The sequence below is a fragment of the Stegostoma tigrinum genome, chromosome 2 (genome assembly GCF_030684315.1).
Source record: "Stegostoma tigrinum isolate sSteTig4 chromosome 2, sSteTig4.hap1, whole genome shotgun sequence".
Classification (NCBI taxonomy): Eukaryota; Metazoa; Chordata; class Chondrichthyes; order Orectolobiformes; family Stegostomatidae; genus Stegostoma; species Stegostoma tigrinum.
In genome coordinates this window covers 91,340,175-91,367,892 of record NC_081355.1, presented here as the reverse complement: position 1 = coordinate 91,367,892, position 27,718 = coordinate 91,340,175, and the positions used below count along the sequence as shown (strand labels likewise).

The 27,718-nt window shown below is 41.8% G+C and overlaps 1 protein-coding gene across 1 annotated transcript in view; it reads left to right on the top strand.

Annotated features, from left to right (window-relative positions):
- Positions 1 to 10,565: 10,565 nt before the first annotated feature.
- LOC125448293 (band 4.1-like protein 4B) overlaps positions 10,566 to 27,718 on the top strand; it is a 289,715-nt gene continuing 272,562 nt past the window's right edge. Inside the window, exon 1 of the mRNA XM_059655475.1 lies at positions 10,566 to 11,051. Within this exon, the coding sequence (XP_059511458.1) occupies positions 10,800 to 11,051 (252 nt within the window). The 5' untranslated portion in view covers positions 10,566 to 10,799. The remainder of the gene's footprint in view (positions 11,052 to 27,718) is intronic.

Below are 27,718 nucleotides of genomic sequence, written 5' to 3'. Positions count from 1 at the left end.
TTAATACTCATTGCTACATTTCCTTCCGAACCATGCCAGCTAGTAGGCGCTGTCTAGGAAGAAGAAGTGATGTGGCGATGCCAGTGTTAAACTGAGGTGGACAAGATCAAAAATCACATGATGAAAGCCACAACGAAAAACCGTCATGACCTCCTCAGAAGACAGACACAAGGTACAACTGATAAGGCACCCTTTGTAATCCAGAACTTGCCTGGAGCAGAGAAACTACACCAGGCTCTTCACAGCCTTCAGCACATTAGTGATGATGATGAGTACCTCACCATAATCTTCCCAATGCCCCTACCTCTCACTTTCAAACAACCTCCAAACCTTAAACAGACCATTGTTCACAGCAAACTACCCAGCCTTCGGGACAACATCAACCACAACACTATACAACCCTGTCATGGCAACCTCTGCAAGACATGTCAGATCATCAACATGGACACTACTGTCACATGTGGGAACACCAGCCACCAAATGACAGATACTCATGTGACAAAAACAAAGTTGCTTGAAAAGCTCAGCAGGCCTGGCAGCACCCGTGAAGGAAAAAACAGAGTTAACGTTTCGCATCCGGTGACCCTTCCTCAAAACCATTTCTGAGGAAGGTTCCAAGATAATAAAATGTGGGGCTGGATGAACACAGCAGGCCAAGCAGCATCTCAGGAGCACAAAAGCTGACGTTTCGGGCCTAGACCCTTCATCAGAGAGGGGGATGGGGTGAGGGTTCTGGAAGAAATAGGGAGAGAGGGGGAGGCGGACCGAAGATGGAGAGAAAAGAAGATAGGTGGAGAGAGTATAGGTGGGGAGGTAGGGAGGGGATAGGTCAGTCCAGGGAAGACGGACAGGTCAAGGAGGTGGGATGAGGTTAGTAGGTAGATGGGGGTGCGGCTTGGGGTGGGAGGAAGGGATGGGTGAGAGGAAGAACAGATTAGGGAGGCAGAGACAGGTGGGACTGGTTTTGGGATGCAGTGGGTGGACGGGAAGTGCTGGGCTGGTTGTGTGGTGCAGTGGGGGGAGGGGATGAACTGGGCTGGTTTAAGGATGTGGTGGGGGAACGGGAGATTTTGAAACTGGTGAAGTCCACATTGATACCATTAGGCTGCAGGGTTCCCAGGCGGAATATGAGTTGCTGTTCCTGCAACCTTCGGGTGGCATCATTGTGGCACTGCAGGAGGCCCATGATGGACATGTCATCTAAAGAATGGGAGGGGGAGTGGAAATGCTTTGCGACTGGGAGGTGCAGTTGTTTGTTGCGAACTGAGCGGAGGTGTTCTGCAAAGCGGTCCCCAAGCCTCCGCTTGGTTTCCCCAATGTAGAGGACGCCACACTGGGTACAGTGGATGCAGTATACCACATTGGCAGATGTGCAGGTGAACCTCTGCTTAATGTGGAATGTCATCTTGGGGCCTGGGATAGGGGTGAGGGAGGGGGTGTGGGGGCAAGAGTAGCATTTCCTGCGGTTGCAGAGGAAGGTGCCGGATGTGGTGGTGTTGGAGGGCAGTGTGGAGCAAACAAGGGAGTCACGGAGAGAGTGGTCTCTCCGGAAAGCAGACAGGGGTGGGGATGGACAAATGTCTTGGGTGGTGGGGTCGGATTGTAGATGGCGGAAGTGTCGGAGGATGATGCGTTGTATCTGGAGGTTGGTGGGGTGGTGTGTGAGAACGAGGGGGATCCTCTTTGGGCGGTTGTGGCGGGGGCGGGGTGTGAGGGATGTGTTGCGGGAAATGCGGGAGACGCGGTCAAGGGCGTTCTCGATCACTGTGGGGGGAAAGTTGCGGTCCTTGAAGAACTTGGACATCTGGGATGTGCGGATGTTCCCCCACCGCATCCCTAAACCAGCCCAGTTCGTCCCCTCCCCCCACTGCACCACACAACCAGCCCAGCTCTTCCCCTCCACCCACTGCATCCCAAAACCAGTGCAACCTGTCTCTGCCACCGTAACCTGCTCTACCTCTCACCCATCCCTTCCTCCCACCCCAAGCCGCACCCCCAGCTACCTACTAACCTCATCCCACCTCCTTGACCTGTCCGTCTTCCCTGGACTGACCTATCCCCTCCCTACCTCGCCACCTATACTCTCTCCACCTATCTTATTTTCTCTCCATCTTCGGTCCGCCTCCCCCTCTCTCCCTATTTCTTCCAGAACCCTCACCCCATCCCCCTCTCTGATGAAGGGTCTAGGCCCGAAATGTCAGCTTTTGTGCTCCTGAGATGCTGCTTGGCCTGCTGTGTTCATCCAGCCCCACATTTTATTATCTTGGATTCTCCAGCATCAGCAGTTCCCATTATCTCTGAGGAAGGTTATTGGACCCAAAACGTTAACCCTGTTTTTTCCTTCACAGATGCTGCCTGGCCTGCTGAGCTTTTCCAGCAACTTTGTTTTTGTACCTGATTCACAGCATCCACAGTTCTCTTGGTTTTTAGATACTCACGTGACTTGGCCAATGTTGTCAATCTCATACAATGTGGGCCAGGATGCCCCAAGGTATGGTATATTGGCAAGGCCAGGCAGATGCTACAACAATGGATGAATGGACACACCGCATTGATCACCGGACAGGGGTGTTCCCTCCCAGTCCTCAGGGATCAAGTATATTCAGCCTCTGATCTTCAGGTAAGCATTCTCTGAGGTGGACGTCAAGACACATAACAACGCAAAATCGCTGAGCAGAGGCTGATAGCCAAGTTCCATAGCCATGAGAATGTCTTCAGTTGTGATTGTGGGTACATGTCGCATTACAGGCGATCCCAACACACTATATACTCCCACACACACACACTCACACGCATGCACGCACTCCCTCACATAAAGACACTAACAAACACACACACAATCTCACACACACACATTCACTCTCTCTTTCTCTCAAGCACACACACACTTGAGCACTTACACGACCCTTTCTCACACACACACTCGCACAATTACACAACCCTTTCTTACAGACACACACACATACACTCTCTCTCTCTCTCGCTCTCACACACACACACACACACACACACACACACACACACACACACACAGGCGCGCGCGCGCACACACACACACACACACACACAGGCACACACACACACACACACACACAGGCGCGCACGCACACACGCACACACACACACACAGGCGCGCACGCGCGCACACACACACACACATACAAACACCACACACACACACACACACACACACACAGGCGCGCGCGCGCACACACACACACACACACACACACACACAGGCGCGCGCGCACACACACACACACACACACAGGCGCGCGCGCACACACACACACAGGCATGCACGCACACACACAGGCACACACACACACACACAGGCGCGCACACACACACACACACACACACAGGCGCGCGCGCACACACACACACACAGGCATGCACGCACACACACAGGCACACACACACACACACACACACACACACACACACACATATATACAGGCATGAATTATCTCATCCAAGATGTTTGTGTAGTTGGAGATACATTCTGTTTTGCTCTAAAAAAAACTGGCAGCAGTTTAAAACATAGGCACATTCTAAGCAAGACCTCACACCTAAAATATATTGAGTGACCTGGGATGTCACTTCTTGTATACATTGATAAAACCTTTAATGATCTTGGGACAATGACTGGAAAGGAATCTGGATTTTGCATTTCGGTCAGTGGTCTCTTTCCTAACTGATTAAATATTCAATGAGAGATGGCCACTAATTGTACCAGAACTAATTGTAGAGTGAAATGCCCAAGTGAAACCTACTACTACACAGCCCTCAATGGCTGATTGGAGGTCACCCATTTACTGTCTGCCTACACACCTTTAACCTGTGATGTGATCAACTTGAGATACATTTTACAAATAGTTCTCAGCCTCATCTGATGTCATTGCCTTGCTGCCCAAGTTCCAAAACTCAGACCTTGAGCTCCAAAATTCAGATCTTGAGCTTGACTAACTGATATATTTAGGACATGAAAAGATTCTTGGAGTTCCTACTTGGAACTGGACATGCATCGACAGGACCTAGGTGACCTGCTTGAATTGCTGCTAGTTTAGTCCCTGCCTGTTGCCTCTGTTGGTTCACACTGTTTTTCTTTTATTTGTCTCATTTTTGTTTGGAACTGTGAATTGCAGTTAAAACTCAAAGTTTAAACTTTGAACAATAGCTTGTTTCCAAAAAATAAGAGAACAAAAAAACTGATGTTTGTTGTTGGAGCAGACCTGGAAAGATAATGTACATTAATTACTGCTCCAAGAACACTGTAGACCATTGAGTACTGAGATATATTCATGCTCAGGGACTGGCAGCTGGTTAAATGTTGAATTGGTCACAAAAGGACTGGTGCTAGCCAACCAACCAGAGAGCATTTTAAAAAAGAAAGAGAAAACAAAGATTGAATTGGTCTTGACCTAATTTTGGGCAGGAGGCAATTTTGTTTTAAAAACTGCCAGCCTAGGAAGTTTTTTTTTGTTTTTATCTCTCTGGTTATTCTCCAATGATTGATATGTTGAGTGTTCTGAGAAGAGACCCAAGGCTATAAGAAATAAGTACGGTCTCCAGAGGTCTGTGAAAGTTGTTTGTATTGACCAATGCCTTCAGAATTCAAGCAAGATGTACAGTCCTACGTATTTGTAATACATCAAATTATCAAAAGAATGCATAAGACCTGGCATTCATTGTTGAAACAGTCACCAAACTGGCAAACTACAATTCTTTCATTTCCATTCTTAATTTATCCTTTGACCATGTCTATATGTTTGTTGGGGAAGATTGGGTCTTTATATTCAAACCAGACTGCACTTAGGTTATAGATATTAATTAGATTGCTTTATAGTTTATCCAAGTTCTGCTTCAGTTAAATTATTCAGAAAAAAATGTTATTTTTGTTTAAGTCATAAAGTCAGTGTCCATGTTTCTTCTTGAAACTCAAGATTATTATTCATTAATGGTAAGAAAGGTTTTCTTCTGCTAACCATTCATAATAATCATGGATCTTTGAATATGTCTATGAAAGAGTGACTTCTTTCTTCATCAATGTATCTTGCTATTGTATCACTTCCTTAGAACAATGACTGTGCAGGATTTTTGAAAATATGCTATAATGTTTCCTTTTTTGGTCTCCAAGGCTTGATTCCATTGTATGACTGCTAACAGTAGGCTCTAAGCTACGCAGTCTTTCTGAATAGTTAGTCAGTTCCAGTTCTTGTTGAACGCTGTCCTGTTAGAGTTCCTTTTGTATCATTAAGTTTAAGCAAGGAATTCAGCATCTCTTAGAAAGCACTAACATCTGTATTTGCATACTTCAGCTACCATTTGTGTGGCTCAACTATTTCTGAATGCTAATGATCGGCGTATTCCAATTTACGCTTAAATTATTTCACCTAGATAAATTTTTAATAGCTGCTTTTAGCTCTTGAACTACCTCTTGATGAAGTGTTTCTGAGGTCTGAATTTTCAGTGATGATGTTTCCCAAAGGACTGGTTTCTGCCAATGCAGATGGGTTATCTTCCACCCTGTCTGCACCTCTAATGTTCACAAATCAATATTGGAGCTGTGGGAGTTCTTTTTGTAAACTGAAGATTCTTCAAACCTGACAATCCGAGACATCTCAGAAGGTCTGATCACTTTTCTAGCTATATTTTTTTTACTGAAGTTTCACTTGGTTTCATCTGTGATTGAGTTAGGAGATCTTGTTTCTGCTCAAAGCATACGAGTAGGGAGAGAATAAGGAGCGGAACAAAATTGAAGAGGAAAGATAGAAAACTAAAAAGCAGAAGTGGAAGGAACGAAAAGGTCTAGCCACAATCAGGGCTAAAATACTTTAAAATGTGTAAAAATGTCTGAAAGATAAGTCTAAAGGAACTATATCCAGGTATGGATCATTTGCAATAAGAGAGATATATTACCAACGTAAATAGTTGTAAACTGGTACAATATGATTGTGATTCTGGAGACACAGCTGCAGGGTGACTAAGGCTGGGATCTGAATATCCAAGGATATACATTCAATTGAACAGATAGGCAGAGGGGGTGGGGCTTCCTTGTAGCACAAAATGAAATTAAATCAATAGCAAGAACTGATATAGGGTTGGAAAGCATAGAATCTGTGTGCGTAGAGTTGAGGAACTGCAAGGGAGAAAAAACCTTGATGGGAGTTGTGTATAGGCCTCCTAGCAGGAGTAGTCAGGATGTGGGGAAGAAAATAAACTAGAAGCTGGAAAAAGCAGGTAAGTAACGCACAGTAACAATAATGGGGCCCCTCAATATGCAAGTAGACTGGGAAAATCAGATTTGTAGATGATCTCATGACATGGAATATTTGGAATGTCTACAAGATGGTATTTTGCAGTAGCTTGTGGTACAGCCCACTCGGGAACAGGTAATTCTGGATTTTGTAATGGGCAATGAGGGAGACTGGAATAGAGAGCTTAAGATAAAGGAATCCCATGGGGGCAATGATCATAATATGATACAATTCACCACACAGTTTGAGTGGGAATAGCTGGAATTAGACACAACGGTATTACAATTGAGTAGAGATAACTACAAAGACAGGAGGGAGGAACTTCTTCCATCGGGCAGAAAATACAGAAACCTGAACACACGCACCAGCAGGTTCAGGAACAGCTTTTTTGCGCTGTTATCAGACAGTTGAATGGATTCTAGTCTCAAATAATATAATCTGCAATGTAACCTGTATGCTTTTAAGTCCTTTTGATCTGTACATCCTTTGCTGGCTATGATCCATCTGCGCTGCTCATAAGCAATGCTTATCACTGCATTTTGGTACATGTGGCAATAAGTCAATCAATCAATTGCCATTATGCTTTCTTCTGTACAAGATATTATTGTTAGAACATAGAACATAGAACAGTACAGCACAGAACAGGCCCTTCAGCCCACGATGTTGTGCCGATCATTAATCCTCATGTATGCACCCTCAAATTTCTGTGACCATATGCGTGTCCAGCAGTCTCTTAAATGACCCCAATGACCTTGCTTCCACAACTGCTGCTGGCAACGCATTCCATGCTCTCACAACTCTCTGTGTAAAGAACCCGCCTCTGACATCCCCTCTATACTTTCCTCCAACCAGCTTAAAACTATGACCCCTCGTGTTAGCCATTTCTGCCCTGGGAAATAGTCTCTGGCTATCAACTCTATCTATGCCTCTCGTTATCTTGTATACCTCAATTAGGTCCCCTCTCCTCCTCCTTTTCTCCAATGAAAAAAGTCCGAGCTCAGTCAACCTCTCTACATAAGATAAGCCCTCCAGTCCAGGCAGCATCCTGGTAAACCTCCTCTGAACCCTCTCCAAAGCATCCACATCTTTCCTATAATAGGGCAACCAGAACTGGATGCAGTATTCCAAGTGCAGTCTAACCAAAGTTTTATAGAGCTGCAACAAGATCTCATGACTCTTAAACTCAATCCCCCTGTTAATGAAAGCCAAAACACCATATGCTTTCTTAACAACCCTGTCCACTTGGGTGGCCATTTTAAGGGATCTATGTACCTGCACACCAAGATCCCGCTGTTCCTCAACACTGCCAAGAATCCTATCCTTAATCCTGTACTCAGCTTTCAAATTTGACCTTCCAAAATGCATCACCTCGTATTTATCCAGGTTGAACGCCATCTGCCACCTCTCAGCCCATCTCTGCATCCTGTCAATGTCCCGCTGCAGCCTACAACAGCCCTCTATACTGTCAACGACACCTCCAACCTTTGCGGCGTCTGCAAACTTGCTGACCCATCCTTCAATCCCCTCATCCAAGTCATTAATAATAATTACAAACAGTAGAGGCCCAAGGACAGACCCCTGTGGAACACCACTCACCACTGACTTCCAGGCAGAGTATTTTCCTTCTACTACCACTCGCTGCCTTCTGTTGGCCAGCCAATTCTGTATCCAGACAGCTAAGTTCCCCTGTATCCCATTCCTCCTGACCTTCTGAATGAGCCTACCATGGGGAACCTTATCAAATGCCTTAATGAAGTCCATATACACCACATCCACAGCTCGACCCTCATCAACTTTTCTAGTCACATCCTCAAAGAACTCGATAAGGTTTGTGAGGCATGACCTGCCCCTCACAAAGCCGTGTTGACTGCATTTGATCAAGCCATGCTCTTCCAGATGGTCATAAATCCTATCCCTCAGAATCCTTTCTAACACCTTGCAGACGACAGACGTGAGACTTACTGGTCTGTAATTGCCGGGGATTTCCCTATTTCCTTTCTTGAAGAGAGGAATTACATTTGCCTCTCTCCAGCCAGTTGTTGGTTGGCTTAATCTTATTGCCATGTCAATGAAGTACAAAATGATATTTTTCCATATCCTATGTTTTCACGTCCACTGTTCCAACTTCTTTAAAGTCTCTTATATGGGAATCTCATTATAGGCCATTGTGTTGTCCTCCTATCTAGTTTGTTTCTACATGTATCACTGGTCTTCCTTCCTTAAAAATTTAGCACACTCATCATCCCTTGCTCCTCTATACTTTAGTGCAATTTCAAACCTGTGGTGAGGAGGATGGGCAAACCACTAATGTAGATTTCAGATAATTAGCCTTTGATCCTTTAAATTCCAATCTCTTGATGCCAATAACATCTGTGTGATATTTTAATGAGAATTTAGCTTTTGTTGAAGGAATACAATAAGGTTGAATGTGTGAAATGTAAGTCAGCTTTGTTCTAGATGGCATCAGATTCCAAGTGTTGTTGGAGCTGCACTCATCAAGTAGGGAAGAAGGGAACATTCCATTACACTCCTGACTTGTGCCTTTGTTCTTTATTTATTCATAGGATGAGGGTTTCACCAGCTAGGCAGCATTTATTGCCCATCCCTAATTGCCCAGAATAGGTTTCAGAGTCAGCCACATTGCTGTGGGTCTGGTCTCACATAAAGGTCAGGCCAGGTAAGGACGGCAGTTTCCTTCCCTAAGGGACATTAGTGAACCAGTCAGGTTTTTCTGACAATTGGCAATGGATTCATGGTCTTTGTTAGACGCTTAATTCCAGACATTTATTCAATTCAAATTTCACTATCTGCCATGGCAGGATTCAAATCCAGATTCCCAGAACATTATCTGGGTCTCTGGATTAACAGTCCAGCAAGCCATTGCCTCCCTGTCTATGGTGCCAAATAGTGGTGAGGCTTATATTTGTTATGAGGAAAGATTGGAAGTTGAAGAGAGACTTACCTGAGATGTACAAAATCATGAAGGACATAGATAAATTGGATCAAAATAACCTGTTTCATTCAGCAGAGTGATTAATAACCATCACGTGTTTAATGTAATTGATGGAAGAGTTGGAGAGATGAGGTTTTGATGTCGTGGGGATCGAGAAATCATAGCTTGAAAGGTCAAATTTAGAAGGCAGAATGAACTGAGATCTGCGAAGTGAGATTTGGCTAGACTTATTAATCGCACGGGCGTGATCGGCTAAATGAAAATAGAAAGCGCTGGAGGAATTCAGCAGGTCTGGCAGCATCTGTGGAGACAGAGACAAAGTTGATGTTTGTGCCTCTTCTCCTGAAGCTTTGTTTGTATTTCACATCGACAGCCACAGTGTAATGTTTTTGTTACGAACGGCTAAGTCACTTGTTTCTCGGTTGTATAGTTTCACAATTTTATGAGCCAGGTATGTTGTTTTAGGTCACAGATCAACCATAATGCTGTTCAAGGGTGGAACAGGCTCAACCAGCTAATTAGTCTGTATTTGTTGCTATTTTCTTTGCTGATATAAACAGTCCAGGAACACAGCGAATAGAATGCAAGTCTGTCGCGCATGTGAGAACCCATAAAACTAAAGCTGTTGAAAATGACACATATTAAATGGAAAACAAGATAGCAGATAAAAAATGAAACACAAATAGCACAATTCACCACGGCACAGAAATAGGGTCAGCAACGCTATTAGGGATAAAAATGATGCGAATTTCTTAGATTATTTCACCATGAGGGTACAATTAAAAACACAATAGTACATTAGGTGGCCGAGAAGTACAACTTTATCCAATTACTCATTTGCACCCAGCATCGATTATTGCAAATATTTTCTCGACAAGTAACATTTGCATAGAGACTCTAACAAGAACATTGAAGAAAGGTCAGCAAACAAAGTGAATTCGAAGAACTTCAACTGCAACATTTCATTGTCACACTTTATTTATACATATTTCCAAGACTGATATTTCAGGAACATTACTACAAAGTTATAGATGTGGTGGTGGGACTTGAACTCTGGTCTCTAAGGTAGGCATACTTTCGTTGTGCAAGCAGAGACTGGATGTAGCCAATCAGCCCATTCCCTGCTTTTCCTTGACCAACCTGCCCAGGTGCTGCTTGAGTGATGTCACTTCCTATCACCGAACCCGCTCCGCCAGGTGAGAGTGGCAGGCAGGTATCCTCCTGCACATGCTCAGTCCGGTGTATGCGGCGGCGGCCTTTCTGGAATGCACATGCCCAGTGAGGACTGGCTGTCTCCTTTTTCGGGGGGGGCGGGGGGAGTGTCGTACGCATGCCCAGTGTGGGACGGTCTGTGTTGGAGGGGTGTCCGCATGCGTAGTGCCGCCTGTTTCGGGTTCCACTCTCACCTGGTTCCGCGCGCTGCCAGCCCGGGCTTTCGGGCAAAGGTTCGTTCAGACAGCCCGGGGCCGCGCTCTCTCGGTGCACAGCCTTTTGTGGCGCAATAACAGTTGCAAGTGTCGGTCCGTCTGGCCGTTCGAGCAGCCGGGGTGGCTGGAACAGAACGTGGAACACCAGCCCCGGCGAAGATGATGAGGTTTCTGAGGAGGACGTTCGGGCGCCGCTCGGTCCGCCGCTACACGGATGAGCGGGATGGCGGCAGAGGAGGCGGGAGCGCCGCAGCCCGGGATCTGGGCACTGTTGCCGGCGCTGGGGTTCGGTGCCCCACACCTGTTCCCAGTGGCACCACGGTGCACATCCCCGCTGCGGGCAACAGTAAGTCGATCCTGACGTGCAAAGTGCAGCTTTTGGATGGTACAGACGTCAGTGTGGAACTGCCGGTGAGTTTGCAGAATGCCTACTGACCCACCTGCACTCGGTTAGAAATGTGTCCAGTTAAACTTGTAGCCACCTAGAAGTGTGGCCAGTTTGAGGCAGAACCTGTATCTACCTGTGCCCAATTTGAAACTGGACCTCTACCCCTCTCGACCGAGGATGAGCTGAGATCTGTGCTTTGGTTGAAGTAGAAACTCATATACAGGATACCTCATTCGCCCCTTTAACTACCAGTTTGAGGACCGGACCCAGCCTCTCTATCTACCTGTGTTCTTTAGAGTCGGTTTTTTTTGTATCTTTGTTCTCAATTGTTTTCACCACATGTGCGTTGGTGCTTCTATTCAGCGAACATCATCTTTGAGAAGTGTAGCCGAACATTTTGGAGAGCCGGCAGTTTCTCAGGAAACTGATAGGTGGAGATAACCGTGCTTGTCTCCCTTAGCCTTCCTCTTTGAACTATCTCTTGCTTTGAATCATGTTCATTTACTCCATTCTGCGCAGTTTGATTGTCAGATCTAACTGCGTTCACGCTATCGTTTTACTTAGCCTTCCTTATAAAGGCAGTTTAACGAAAACAAATTTATTAGGAAAATATTTGTGCATGTTGATAGCCTGGGGATAAGAACGTAAATGAATCTGTACGTGCTTCACCTATTGTAGAGCTGGACTGCAAGAGAAAATTCGTGAAGGAGTCCTGAGATTTGCAAACTAAACGTGCCGTTTAAAGTGAATAAAGTTGATCATAAAATGGCTATACATCTCATTCAGTTATTTATGTACAGCGTCTGAATTATCGATCTTTTCGCCTTTATAACCATAAAGCATAAATGGATAATAAATGTGCACAGAAATGTACGTAGACAGGAAATTAGAAAAAAAGGCTCGAACCAGAGATCAGTTTTAGGTTTAAAGTTCAGGGATGATTGGAAAGTGATGTCAGTGGAGTCTTCGCTGTGTAAATAAGTACAGCAGAACCACACACGGAAGTTGACTGTGATGGACATGAAAGAGGCTTGACCGAAACTGACTGTCACTTAGTTTCTGTGAGCTGCGATGATGAGTCCATCAATTTACGAGCAAACACGGCACCAACATGTCGAATTACCTCGATGTTTGGTGTACCGCTTTTGTCTGTCGTTTAGCTGTTTTGATTTTTAGAAATAATGTTTTTGGTTCCTCCGGAATCGGTTACATGAAAAATTGTGCCGATGAAAATTAATCGTCTACAGAATTATACGAACAACATAGACTGGTTTGCAGTCACTTTTAGTTACAAAATGCATGTGAAGCTCGATCTCTAACAAATACAGAAATCTGTGTTAGTTTAACTAAACGTGGGTGGGGTTAAGGAGCCGATTTATTGTCTTTGGTTTGAGAAATACAAACAATCTTCCGTGGAAACACTCCTATATTTTAACTCTAGTTCCTGGTCACATCGCTGATAGCTTGGTAGTGAGTGTAATTGCCGAATGCGAACAGAAGGCTATGTGGTTTCGTGCGGGTGGCGCTTGCCTTGACAGTTTCGGACGTTTTCACTTGTTTGATCGATTCTGAAACCTGTGTCGAGGGGGAGGGGTGGATTGTTCACTGTTCAGGAGTATTGACTGATGCGGGCAAAACTTGCTCAAATCTACAACATTTGAAGTAACATTATCCAAGCAGGACTAATCGTTTATGCAACCCATAATAAATGGGGAACGCTCGAAAAGATTCCCTGCGATTTGTTACAAATTTGTGCACTTGAGTGACTCTGAAGAAGACCCAATCGGATCTCAATTAAATGAAAACAAGTTGAGACTGGCCTAACTATGAGTTAGTTTAATAGATTGATTTAAGAATTTAACAGTAAGGACATTTATCTCCCAGCTGATATAATGTGATGTATTTCATAGAGTAGTTTCTGCAGGCTAAATCTGACAAAGTTACTAAGTTTCCAGGGTTTCGTGCCGCTAACTTAAAAGAGACAGAGACTGACGATTGCAACCTCGTCAAAACTGCTTTGGTAGAACAGCAACCGAATGGCGGACGGCAACCAACAAAGAATTTAACTCCATCTGGACCATTGTGTATCCCTATAGAGCATGAAGTCTGATTTCAGGTAATAGCTGTGATGAAGAAAGAAGCAGTGAGGAATTGCTATGAAAACAGCACAAAATTACAAATGCTAGTGATCTGTCAGGGATAAAGCACAGCAAAGAGATATTGGCAAGGAATATTGAACATTATCCTGCCAAGAAAATAAAAATATGTTTAAGATAGTCAAAGGTTTAATAGCCCTACTGTTTTTTTTTAAAATGGGTATTGCAAATAAAAAGGAATGATCAATTGTCTTTAGCCAGTCTTCACAAAGATAACAACTAACCTGACAGTCCCTCAGAAGAAAATTGTGAAACGATGGTGTTTTACACATTTTGAGCTGAAAATGATATTAACAAATATAATGATATTAAAGACCAGCGGATCTCCAGGATCTCGTGGTTTGAACACTAGCATTTAAAGGAAATGGTTGAGAAAATTACACATTCATTACTAGAATCTTCCAAAGTGTGCTTCTTCAAATTGTCCCACTAGATTGGAAAAAAAATGCAATTCCATTATTTAAAAACTTGTGCATGTGTGTGTGTATCAATGAGAGAGAAAAAGTAGGAAATTATGGCCTATCATCTACTGTGAGGAAATTATTGAACTCTATAATGAGGGCAGAGTGACTTACAGGAAACTGAACTGATTTGAGACTGCCAGCATACATAGTAAAGGGAGGGCACATTTAATTAACCTCTTTGGATTTTTTGTGGAAGTAATCGCCATTACAGAATGCATAAAGAGATGTCAATGGACACATTTTATATGCACTTCTGAAGGCATTCAGTAAGATTCCATGAGAGATTGCTAGTTAACATTAAAACAAATTGAAGGCAACTTGTTCATTTGGTTGAGGTAGGTTATGTGATTGTAAGTAGGGATAATGGCTATGTACTTAAATGGGGTAGGGGGGGGGAACAGACTATTTGTGTCCCATTAATATTTGTGCTAATGGGGTAGGGGGGGGAACAGACTATTTGTGTCCCATTAATATTTGTGCTAGACATACAATCATTTAGTGTTTCTTAATGACTTGGATAATGCATTGGAAAGCCATAATATCCAATTTGCTGATGGCATGAAGCTTGGTACCTTAAGGCAGTGATTCTTATATACTTTTGGTTGGAGGCACTCCATTCTGGGTGATCATACCGTATAATAAAGAGACAATACTCCATATAAAGATGATTTTAGTACTTTTAAGAAAACTGGTAATTGGTTGGAGTTACACTTTGAGGATAGCCATTACTGAAAAAGGTCAGAAAAGGCAGAGGAAGAGTAAGTGTCATTGCACAAACATTTCTAGTGCATGCCAGTGGAACTGTTTTTCAAATGATTAAACATTGTGTATGCATGTCATTCACAGGCAATCAGTTCACAGATTGGATTCAATGTGAACAGCTACTGGCCGAATCCATATTACAGCGTTGCACCATGTTTAATTTTAGCATGCTCAGTGCAGGTTTCAGTTTTAGTTTTAGTTTAGTCGTTACCAGAAAACAGATGCATATCCTCTCAATCTTTTACTGTCTGATTTTTTTCAGTATTATTTAATCATACAAGTAATTTACATTATTCCATCATGGTTGAAGATTTAAGCAAGTTCAACTGACTGCTCGAAGCAGGAAGAAATTAAATAAACAGAAAATGCTGGAAATACCTAGCCAGGCAGCATTATGACACTTGCTTACTACTGGAGTTGAAATTGAATATACTTGAGTATCACATCAGCAGCTGACATTCCACTAAAAGATGATGTGATACTATAGGAAAACCATGGCAACTGAGGTGCTCATCACTGTGCAGAATGCCAAGTATTTGGGAACTTTGGGGTGGACATCTTTGTGTTATTTGTGTGGGATTAACACAAACTACCATTTTCTTTAGGAGAATAAGCAGCATGTTCTTATTCTTCCTTTTCATTACCCTGTTGTGAATTTCTTTCTCTTGTCTTCTGGAAAGAACATTTTTGTTGGGTCCCATTTTGAGGGCTATTGTAGTAAGTACTGAAGAGTGGAGTATAATATTACAAAGAGATGCTGATAGATTAAATGATAGCAGATGGATTTCAGCGTAGATAAGTGTGAGATCATCAACTTTGGATCGAAATGGATTGCTAGAAATACATTTGGACTGTGGAAGTCTGGAAATTGTGGAAGTCCAAAAAAATTCTGAAAGCCGTCTACATCTGTTGAGTAAAATATAATTGACAGGTACAAAATGTACTTAAAAAGAGCTACTGCAATGTTTGCTTTTGTAAAGAGAAAAATGCACAAGAGAACAAGTGTTTTACAATTGTGTACAACCCTGTCTTCACTATTCCTTAAATGCTGTGTACGGTTCTGGGTACTGCACATTAGGAAAAAATTATATTGGCTTTGAAAGGAGTGCAGTGTAAATTCACTTCACTGCTTCTCTGGTTCGATCATGAAAACAACCACATGGCCAAGACTTAAGTTTTGTTTTCTTTTCTGCTTATAGGACTTGAGCATGTTTAGGTGACCAGGGTTTGTTGCCAATCCCTCGTGACTCTTGAGAAAGTGATCATGAGCTGCCGCATTAAATTGCTGCAGCACATATATATAGTAGGTCGGCCCACAGTATCCTTGGAGAGGGAATTCCAGGATTTTGATCCAGTGGTAGTGAGGTAATGGTGATATATTTCCAAGTCAGGATGATTAGTGGCTTGGAGTAGAACTTGCAGGTGGTGGTGTTTCTGTGTATCTGCTGCCCATGCCTTTCTAGATGGAAGTGGTCATGGGTTTGGGAAGTGCTGAATAAAGATCTTTGGTGAATTTCAGTAGTACGTCTTGCACGTGCTGCTCACTCTTGCTCTTGAGCACTGATGCCAGGGGGATGGATGCTTCTGGATGTATTGTCAACCAAGTAGCTGGTTTCTTCTGAATGGTCACAGCCATACAGATGGAAGCAGATCGTTCATTCCAACCTGTTCATGCCGAACATAATCCCCAACCGAAGTGGCTATCTCTGGGTATATGAATAGGAAGGCATTTGATAAGGTTCCCCATGGCAGGCTGATGGAGAAAGTGAAGTCACTTGGGGTCCAGGGTGTGCTAGCTAGATGGATAAAAAACTGGCTGGGCAACAGGAGACAGAGGGTAGTAGTAGAAGGGAGTTTCTCAAATTTGAGACCTGTGACCAGTGGTGTTCCACAGGGATCTGTGCTGGGACCACTGTTGTTTGTGATATATGTAAATGATCTGGAGGAAGGTGCAGGTGGTCTGATCAGCAAGTTTGCTGATGACACTAAGATTGGTGGAGTAGCTGATAGTGAAGGGGACTGTCAGAGATTACAGCAGAATATAGATAGACTGGAGAGTTGGGCAGATAAATGGCAGATGGAATTCAATCCTGGCAAATGCGAGGTGATGCATTTTGGAAGATCAAATTCAAGGGCGAACAATACAGTAAATGGAAAAGTCCTAGGGAAAATTGATGAATAGAGAGATCTGGGTGTTCAGGTCCATTGTTCCCTGAAGGTGATAACGCAGGTCAATAGGGTGGTCAAGAAGGCATATGGCATGCTTTCCTTCATTGGGCGGGGTATTGAGTACAAGAGTTGGCAGGTCATGTTGCAGTTGTATAGGACTTTGGTTCGGCCACATTTGGAGTACTGTGTACAGTTCTGGTCGCCACATTACTGAAAGGATGTGGATGCTTTGGAAGGGGTGCAGAGGAGGTTCACCAGGATGTTGCCTGGTATGGAGGGGGCTAGCTATGAAGAGAGGTTGAGTAGATTAGGATTATTTTCATTAGAAAGACGGAGATTGAGGGGGGACCTGATTGAGGTCTACAAAATCATGAGGGTTATAGACAGGGTGGATAGCAAAAGGCTTTTTCCCAGAGTGGGGAACTCGATTACTAGGGGCCATGAGTTCAAAGTGAGAGGAGGAAAGTTTAAGGGAGATATGCATGGAAAGTTCTTTACGCAGAGGGTGGTGGGTGCCTGGAACGTGTTACCAGCGGAGGTGGTAGACGCAGACACGTTAGCGTCTTTTAAGATTTATTTGGGCAGGGAGCAAATGGACGCAGACTGTTAGAAAATAGATGAGAGGTCAGACAGAGGATCTTGATCGCAGGCTTGGAGGGCCGAAGGGCCCGTTCCTGTGCTGTAGGTTTCTTTGTTCTTTGAAGGGTTTAGAGGAATATGGAAGAAATACTGCCAAATAGGACCAGATTAATTTTGGATATCTGGTTGGCATGGATGAGTTAGACAGAAGGGTCTGTTTCGGTATTGTATATCTCTATAAATCTATGAGAAGGCATAAGTTGGGAGTGCAATGGAATACTCCCCATTTGCCTGGAAGGCTGCTGATCCAACAACACTCAAGAAGCTTGACACCATTTAAAGCGAGAGGAGAGAAATTTTGAAAAGGACATGAACGGCAAATGTTTTACATAGAGGGTGGTTCATCTGTGGGATGAACTTCCAGAGAAAGTGGTGGAAGCAGGTGTAGTTACAACTTTAAAAAGACACCGAGATAGGCCAATGAATAGGAAAGGTTTGGAGGGATGGGGGACTATTTTGGCTTGGGACTATATGTTGTCTGTGTTGTGTCTAATCATTTTACCCATCCAGATGCCTTCTAAATATCGTAATTGTACCAGCCTCTTCCACTACCTCTGACAGCTCATTCCATGCACACGCCACTCACTGCATAAAAAAAGTAGCTCCTGAGGTCCATTTTAAATCTTTTCTTTCTCACATTAAACCTATGCCCTCTAGTTTTGGATTCCCCTACACTGGGGAAAAGACCTTGTCTATTTACCTTATCCTTGCTCCTCATGATTTTATAAACCTCTATAAGGTCACCACTCAGCCACCAACACTCCAGGGAAAATAGTCTCAGCCTATTCAGCATCTCCCTATAGCTCAAACCCTCCACCCCGGCAACATCCTTGTAAATCTCTTCTGAATCTTTTCAAGTTTCACACGTCCTTCCTGTAACATGCAATTCTGGTCTGTCTGTAGTATACCAAAAGTGGCCTAACCAATGTTCTGTACAAACTCAATAGGATCTCCCAACTCCATGCATTGACCAATAAAGACAGGCATACCAAATGCCACCTTCACTACCCTGTCCACGTGTGACTCCACTTTTCAAAGAACTATGAACCTGCACTCTGAGGGTGGACAAGCTTTGGGAGTCAGGCGGTGAGTTACTTGCAGCATTCCTAACCTCTGACCTGCTCTTGTAGCCACTGTGTTAATGTGGTGAGCTCAGTTGAGTTTCTAGTCAGTGGTAACTCCAGGATATATATAGTGGGGGATTAATGATTTCATTGAATTTCAAAGGTGGGTGATTAAGTTGTCAGTCTCTTATCAAAGATGGTCATTGCCTCACATTTATGTGGAATGAATGTTACTTGCCGCTTGTCAGCCCAAGCCTGAATATTGTCCAGATCTTGTTGCATTTGAACATACTGTTTCAGAATCTGAACATGGTGTGGAACATTGGTATCGTTGGTGAATGTCCTCAGTTCTGACTTGATGATGGAGGCAAGTTTCCTGATGAAACTGCTGAAGATAGTTGGGCTGGGATGCTATCCTGAGAACCTCCTACAGAGATGTCATGGAGCTGAGATGACTGACTTCCACAACCATGACCATATTTTCTGTATGTTAGGTGTGACTTCAACCATCAGAGAGTTTGTCCCTGATTCCTATTGTTGCCAGTTTTTCTAAGGAACCTTGAAGCCACCTCTGTCAACAGTGTCCTTGATGTTTAGGGCTGTCACTATCAGCTCACCTGTGGCATTCTGCTTTATTGTACATGTTTGAACCAAGGCTGTTATGAGATCGGAAGCAGAGTGGCTCTGATGGAACACAAGCTGGGCGTCACTGAGTAGGTGCCGCTTGATAGCACTTTTGACATTTTTCATCGCTTTACATATGATTGAGAATAGATCGGTGGACCAGTAATTGGCTGGGTTGGATTTGGTCCAGCTTTTTGTATGGGGCAATTTTCCACATTTTTGGGTAGATGCCAGTATTGTACCTGTACTTAGACAGCATGGCTAGGGAAATGGCAAATTCTGAAGTACAGGTCTTCAGTACTTGGTATATAAGAAAATTTATTGGTGATTTGAGAGGAAGTGATAAGACTCAGAAATGAGTTGATGCGGTTAGTTAGATGGGAATGTTTTACATGGGAAATTTTAGCACACAAATATCATAAAATCCAATGGTAAGGCATGCAGAAGCAAAACTCTTGATACCACGAGTGTTGGAAGTATGTAACTCACTCCCACAATAATCAGCAAATGGGATATACAATGATGTGGAGCTAGGGCAGATGATGAAGTTGTGAGACAGGTCAGCCATGATTATCTTGAAAGGTGTAACAAGCCAAAGTCTGGATGTCGTGTGATAATGGGAACTGCAGATGCTGGAGAATCCAAGATAATAAAACGTGAGGCTGGATGAACACAGCAGGCCCGATGAACACAGCAGAGCCTGCTGTGTTCATCCAGCCTCACATTTTATTATCTCAAAGTCTGGATGTCATTCTTGTTTCTAGAAAGCTGTGATGTCTTGTTATCTTGTTACACGTTTTTGCAGATGTTCCATTGACTCTCACCTGATAATCCCTATTTACTGTTTCTTGCGTCCGAGCCACTTTGTGTTCTGCAGTGCAGTAGTCCTCGTTTGTTTTCTATTGACTAGCATCAAGATTATGGTGCGATTGATGCCTTTGTGTGTGTCGTAATGGACAGCCTTCTGAAGTACCTCAAACTCTCTTTGTAATTTTGCAATTTTTCTTTTGAGATCCATACCATTCCTGATCAGTTTCTTTGCAGTGTTTACCTAGTTTTAAATAACAACATCAAAATGATACTACTCTGCTTGCAAGAATGATTTGACAGTGGAAAGTAAGTTTTACTGAAGAATGGTGTTCGAAAGAAATGATCTGTACTTCACTGCATTTTTGTTGCAATGGGAAAAGAAAAATTAATAGCAAATTCTGAGCAAGTATATAGTTATAAATCTTGCTGGAATATTCATTACAGTCGGAAACTTTTGGAATTTGTTTCTGGAGTGTTATATTATGCCTTTCTTGCCATGTTCTGCTGCATAGAATTATCACAATTCCTGCACAGAAGGAAACCATATGGCTGTTGTGCCTGTGTCAGCTTTCTCGTCTGTGCTGCCTGTTCTAATGCCATTTCACTGTGCTTTCATTGTAACCTTTTGGTACTTCTTTCAAGTGTTTATCGAGCTGACTCTTAAATGTGGTAATTGATGTAGCTTTAATAGAATCCAATCTCAGCTGTGCCATTGGGGTGAAGTGCCAAAGACATCTCTGAAAAGGGAAGGAAAATTTAGATCGGTCCGTCTTCATTCACCTTGATGCATTTTCTGTCCCTCTCCAAGAGACCTCTTGAGAGTTGCATCGCACTGGAATTACTTTGTCCTTTTTCCTTCCAAAATGAAATCACTTGGTTTGTGTCTGGGGAGAAAGCATGGAATTTTAAAAAGAAAAACTGTTCATCAGATATTAAGTAAAATGATACTGCCAGGCTGGTTTTACGGTTTGGAACTTTATCATTGAATTGCTAGCTGGATTCTTTAATGGTAGTAATTAAATAATTCATTTACTGTAATCAATACATTATTCAGTAAATTACAAAGTTGAAGTAGGTCTGAGTGTTTTCAATATATAGCATATTTATTACTGTAATTTCCATGGGACTTTAGCCAACTCACTACAAGTTTTTGTTAGCTGTGATGTGGCTTGCAAATTGTAGACTGTTTGTTTTCCTTGCAATATGTTGTACATGACTCAAATAATGTTTTTGAATTTAAAAGAACTATGATGAGAATTGATTTGATAACCCACACTTATAGGTTGGGTGTTATTCTTTCCTTCTTCAGAAGTGGCACATAGTTGCTGTTTACTGAACTGTCCCTATTGGATCAATCCATAGAATATCAATCCTAATCAAAAACTGGGCCATGTTTTAGTTTAATTAAAAATTTGGAATTTGAGAAAATGTCATTTTGTGCAGGTTATTGATCTTGCAGGTAAATTAGCAACATGGTGGCTCCATTGTATAATTAGAACTTAACTGTTGCAGCCAATTTATTTAATAAGAATCTGTATACTTTAGTTGGTGGATCATCCGATTTTGATTCTGAAACGTTGTCACTGGGAAGCACATTTCCCTTTAGTATAGCTCCTGACATTTAAAAGTAAAGAAACTTCATTTCCTTCACTTTTAAATGTCCGGAGCTATACTAAAGGGAAATGTGCTTCCCAGTGACAACATTTTAGAATCAAGATGGGTGATCTACCAACTAAAGTATACAGATTCTTATTAATTAAATTGGCTGTGACAGTAAGTTCTAATTATGAAATGAAGTTTCAGTTAAGTTAGTTTTCCAGCTTTATAATGATGCACTGTCAGACCTAATTAGTTGTTTTGAACAATTGTCATTGCAGTTTTAAAAGTCCAGAAAACTATTCATCTGTAAAGAAACTAGGTTTGATGTTATGAGATGCATTTAAAAGAAAAATCACAGACATATCTTGTAATGTAGAGCTTTGCTGTTTTACATCATTGCTATTTTCAACAACACACATGAGCTAACAAAATAGATAAGAATGAATGTGGTAGCAACTAGTTCAAACCCGAATACGTGGTTCAAAGGAACCAAGGTTCAAAACCAAATATTTCTGGATTTTTTTTTCTCAAAGAGCTGGACAGTAGCTTGGAATTTGGGAGGGGGTCAGGGGTGGAGTGGGACTGGTGTTGTAACAGCTGTGCCACACTCATTTATAGAACATAAGAACCAGGAGCAGGAGTAGGCCATCCGGCCCCTTGACCCTGCCCCGCCATTTAATAAGTCATGGCTAATTTTTTTTGAGACTCAGCTCCACTTACCCACCTACTCACCATAACCCTCAATTCCTTTACTGTTCAAAGATTTATCTAGCCTTGCCTTATAAACATTCAGCGAGGTAGCTTCACCCGCTTCACTGGGCAGGGAATTCCACAGATTCACAACCCTTTGGGTGAAGAAGTTCCTCCTGACCTCAGTCCGACATCTGCTTCCCTTTATTTTGAGGTGATGCCCTCTAGTCCTAGTTTCACCTGCTAGCGGAAACAACATTCCTGCTTCCACTTTATCTATTCCCTTCATAATCTTGTATATTTCTATAAGGTCTCCCCTCATTCTTCTGAATTACAATGAGTATCATCCCAGCAAATGTGATCAGTGAAGTAGAGAGAAAGGATTTTTGTTTGGCAAAACAAGACATAGAATAAAAAGCAGAACCAGAAATTGCTGGAAAAATTCAGCAGGTCTGGTAGCATGTGTGAGAAATTAGAGTTAATGTTTCAGGTCCAGTGACCCTTCAGCAAAAGAAATAGAATAAGTTTGCTTGGAGCTGGAGAACAAGAATCAGAAATCAGACTGTACATTATAAGTCCCTAAAAAAAATAGTTGTAGTATCAGTATAATGCTGTGATTAGCAGTGCATGTAACAAGGGTAATATCATATTCAAGAAGGACTTGAGTTTTCACACAGAATTTTAAAATCAATGTCTCAGTAAGGAGGATGAGTTTAAAAAAATACATAAAATGGCTTAGATCACTATGTTGAGGAACTGACTTGAGAATAAGTTATTTATGATGTAGTGTTGTGCAGGGGAGAAGGGATTAATTAATAGCTCACAGTGAAGGGGTTTCTAGGGAATAGTGATCATAAAATGTTTAACACAAGGGTGGAAGCACTAAAGAGATGGCACAAATAATAATTTTTTGAAATATGGGAAACCAAAGGTGGTGAGACTGAGGGACTTAAGAACAATTATTAGTAAAGAAATATGGAGAAATTATGGGGCTAAAAGTTTACAGATGCCCTGGACCTAATGACCTTTATCCTAGTGTTTAAAATAGTGGATGTACTGGTTGTAATTGTACAGAAGTCCAGTATTCTAGAACAGTTTCCATATGTTGGAAACAAATCTGTGTCTACTGTTTAAAAAATGAAGAGGTCAGAAAATTTGGCTGTACATCAGTGTCATATCAGTAGAGAAAGTCTTGGCATCTATGCGGAGGAAAGTGGTTTGAGGGAACTTTCTAAATTATAGTATGATTTTGAGTCAATGTTGATTTATGACTGAAATCACTTTGACAAATATTGTATTTTTGAGGGTGTAATTAATTAGGTAAACTCATCTAATACAGCCAACTAGGTTAATTATCAACTGTAAGCCCTTCTAACAGAACATTGGCAGGCTGTAGTAACAGAAGAATCTCCTTGTTGGCTATGCTTGGTATGGTGTGGAACTCTATAGGTCAGCCTTTTATTATAAAAGCGTTAGAGTATAAGAGTAAAATGTTATTTTTACCATTTTATGCAGAGCCTTAATGTGAGCACACCCCAAGTTGCATGTACAATTTTGAACACTTTTCAAAGTAGGATATGCTTGTTTTAGAATATAGTGCAGTTTCCCTAGTCTGCTCAGATTGAGCACTTGTATGAGGACATTTGGAGTACGTGGGCCCTACATTTCCAAGAAATTAGGAGAACAAAGATGATTTAAATGAAATATATAGCATTGTAGTAGGGTTAACAGCATAGATGCTAGAAGGAATTTCCCTGGTTTGCTGACCTAAGAACGAGAGGGAATCCAGAGTTTCAGAATAAAATGTTGTCATTTAGAACTGAAGTAAGGACTTCTTCTTTCAGAGGATTGTGGATCTTTGAAGCTCTGTGTTCCTCGGTGCTGTAGTTGCTGGTATGTTAGTTTATTTAAACAAGAGTCAACATATTTTTGGACATCACACAAATTGAGGAATATAGAGGAGTTTGGGGACGTAGAAGAGCCATCATGATCTCCATTGAATAATGGATGAGGGCTGAAGGACCAAATGCCCCACTCCCTCTAATTATATATACTTCAATTCACACTGTTGAGTGCTAAAGAATGGTTAATGAAAAGTGCGGTATAATTTTATTACATTGACAAAAAGACTTCAATATTTTTTACATGAATCCAATCACAGTGTTCAGGGGTGCGTGGGTTATAGGGAGATGGGTCTGGGTGGGATGCTGCAAGGGGTGGTGCAGACTTGTTGGGCCAAAGGACCTGTTTCCATACTGCAGGGAGCCCGGTCTGGTCCAGTGAGTAGAATTAAGTGAAATGAGTGGATGAATTGTCTGTGCCATTGGCAATAGGACACTTTATGGTTGGCTTATGGAGCCCTGATGTTCTTTGTTTTAGGAAGTTTTTAAGATTATTAATAATTTTGAATTACATTATTCCAGTTAAAAGGAAACACAAACTAGCGTGAAGCTATAAACATCAAGTAAAGGCCTTTTTTTGTTAAAGAGTATGACTCTTTTGCTAACACAAATTGAAGAAAATGAATCACTGTTACTAAAATTGGCGATTTCAACATAAAATTACATGATTAGCTTTGCAATAGAGTTTTAAATTTTTGCCAAAGTACTGCCATCAATACTTGAACATGGGATCTGCCATGCGCAATAAAATTAGAAGTGTGGATCCCAGTACAGATGTAACAGTCATGGTAAACATGAAATGTTGAATGCTAACTTCAATCATCCGATAGTCCATGAAAGATCTCAGGTACAAAAATCTTTCTTTTAAAGAAAGAAACATGAAACTATTATGCTGTATTGTCACCTGACCACACATTGACGCAAGGTTTGGGAGATTCATGTGGAATAAACAAAGCTGTATGTACGGAAACTAATACTTTTATATAAAGACATTTGATTCTAGACAACTGTGTCATTGCTGAGAAATTCATATCTCTTGTTTTAATTCATGCATGAATGATAAGTTCACATAATGGGAGATCTAAGATTTGCCTGCTAGTTAGCCAGTTTGGAAAGACAGTGGAGCTAGACCCAAGAATATATGCTGAACTATGTTTTAATGACAGCTTTTTAGTAGCAGAGCAGAGAGAAAGGAAGTAGATTTGTAAACAAGAACTGAATGTTATCTCAGATTGCAGTACCTGGTGGGGAAAAAAAAAGCACACACATTAGGAAAATAACCAAAAACAGAAATTGCTGGAGAAATTCAGCAGATCTGGGATACAAAGTAGAGTGAATGTTTTGAGTCCAGGGGAACATTTTAGATTTCCAGCATCTGGAGTTGTTTGTTTCAATTAAGAAAATAACCATTTGTAGAGAACATAACGATTGCTATAGTCTTCTGCTGTTGAGGATACAAGTCAACCATTGAACTGTAGCCTGTTTAAGAATCTTTAATACCTCAGGGACTATAACTATGAAACCCTTATTCTTCCTATTTGTACTTTTAAAATTATCAACTGTGTTTGTTGTGTGTTTTTGATGTCATGGTTTTTATTATTTTTCTCTCAGGGTTAGGAAGTAATAAAATTCCTCGTTCTTTCACTCAAGCAAAGCTTGATAATTGGTTCCTTCATTTTATGTTGAATTATGTTTTAATTGAATGTGAGCTGCATGCTATAAAGAAATAAAAGTAATTGTTCTAACTGACCAAGAGGAGTTTAAAAAAGATGGGAGTCATTTTCTTTCCCTCCTCACCTATTCATAACACATGAAGATGATTTACATTCCTGATTTTGTTGCCTAGTTTGAAAACCTCAAATATGGCATTACCAGATTCTGAGTATAACACAAAACAAAGATTCTGTACTTAAAGTTTCAAGAAGGAGTTTTTTGTTTTGCTGGGAGAATTCCCGAGGTAAGCTGGTTGTCCTAAATTTTGCTTAATGTTTTCAACTTAAAAGGGAATATTTTTGTTTTTGTGCCTCATCTCCAGTCCATTGCTTATGCACCCTTCGTGAACCTTGATAGCTAGGGTGGATTTTGAACAATGGGAATCTGAGCTTGATCCAATCTTTTCCTAGTATTTATACATGTATTTCCAATAACAATTGCTAGATTAAGATCAAAAATGGGGACCTTGACTTTGTATTAGAAACTTAGCAATAAATTTTTGCAGTGTTTTCTGTTAATTAGCTAATAATAGACAGTTTTTTTAATGTTAATGGATGTGTGTATTGTTGGCTCAGTTTGCAGATGACACATAGATGGAGGGACAGGTAGTGTTGAGGAAATGGGAGGCTGCAGAAGCAGTTGGGCAGGTGAGGAGAGTGGACAAATAACAGATGGAATGCAATTTGGGAAAATGTGATGTTTTGCATTTTTGGTACGAAGAATAATGGTGTAGACTCTTTTCAAAATAGGGAAATGCTTCAAAAGTCTGAGGCTCAAAGGAATTTCCTAGTCCAGGAGTTTCTTAACCTTTAACATACAGGTTCACTTGGCAGTTAGGAAGGTAAATGCAGTGTTAACATTCATTTCAGAAGGGCTGGAATGCAAGAGCAGAGATGTATGGCTGAGGCTGTATTACGTTCTGGTCAGACTTCAGTTGCAATATTATGAACAATTTTGGGCCCTGTGGATTAGGATCTGCTGGCCTTAGAGGAGATCCAGAGGAGATTTACAAGAACGATCCCAGGAATGAAACGCTTGTCATATGAGGAGTAGTCATGGAGTTTAGAACAATGAAGGAAGTCTGATTTGAAACTTACAGGATACTGCAGCTTGGATAGAGTGGATATAGAGATATTTCCACCAGTAGGAGAGACTAGAACTTGAGGGCACAGCTTCGCAGTGAAGGGGCAACCTTTCAGAACTAGGTTGAGGAAGAATTTTTTGAGCCAGAGTGTGTTCAGTCTGTGGAACTCATTGCTACAGACGCATGTGGAGACCAAGCCATTGAGTGTATTTAAGACACAGATTCTTCATTGGTAAGAAGATGAAGAGTTTCCGCGAGAAGGCAGGAGAATGGGGTTGAGAAATGTCAGCCATGATTGAATGATGGGAAAGACTTGAAGGTTGAATGCCCTAATCCTGCTCCTATATCTTAAGGTCATGTAAATACTTCCAGTAGTTATTACCCATTCCTAATTAAGAGTTATAGTGGGCTGGAGTAACATTTAGGCCAGACTAAGTCAGGACACCGCACCTTCCTTCTGTAAGGGACACTGGGTGAACTAGGTGGATTTTTTCAAATCTATTTTTCTAATCAACCTGTCCAGAGATGTTATTACACACCTCGAAGCAGGTACAACTTCAACCCAGCCCTCACATTGCAGGGGTTGGGACACTACCACTGTACCATAAGAGGGCCCTTTAAAATCCTACTGCGTCTGTTATTCTTAGGTGGTTTCCCATCCAAGTATGAACCAGGCCTGTGTCTGCTTAGCTTCTGAGATCAGATGAGATCTGGTGTTTGCTCACTTACAACAATGGACAATGGTTACCTGGTCACCATGTGACTCCTTTTAATTCCAGAATTTACTAGGGCTCTGTTGAAGGACAGTACCTGAAATGTTAACTATCACTTCTCGGCACAAATTTTCTTCTTGATCTGCTGAGTATTTCAGATATTTTCTGTTTTTGTTTTAGATTTCCACAATCCATGACTTTTTGAAAAAAAGAATTTGATGGCTTTGACTGTAAGGAAGCAGTTAATTTATCTCATTCTTGACACAAACCTACTCTTCTGCCCAGTTCATCCAGTTTTCGTT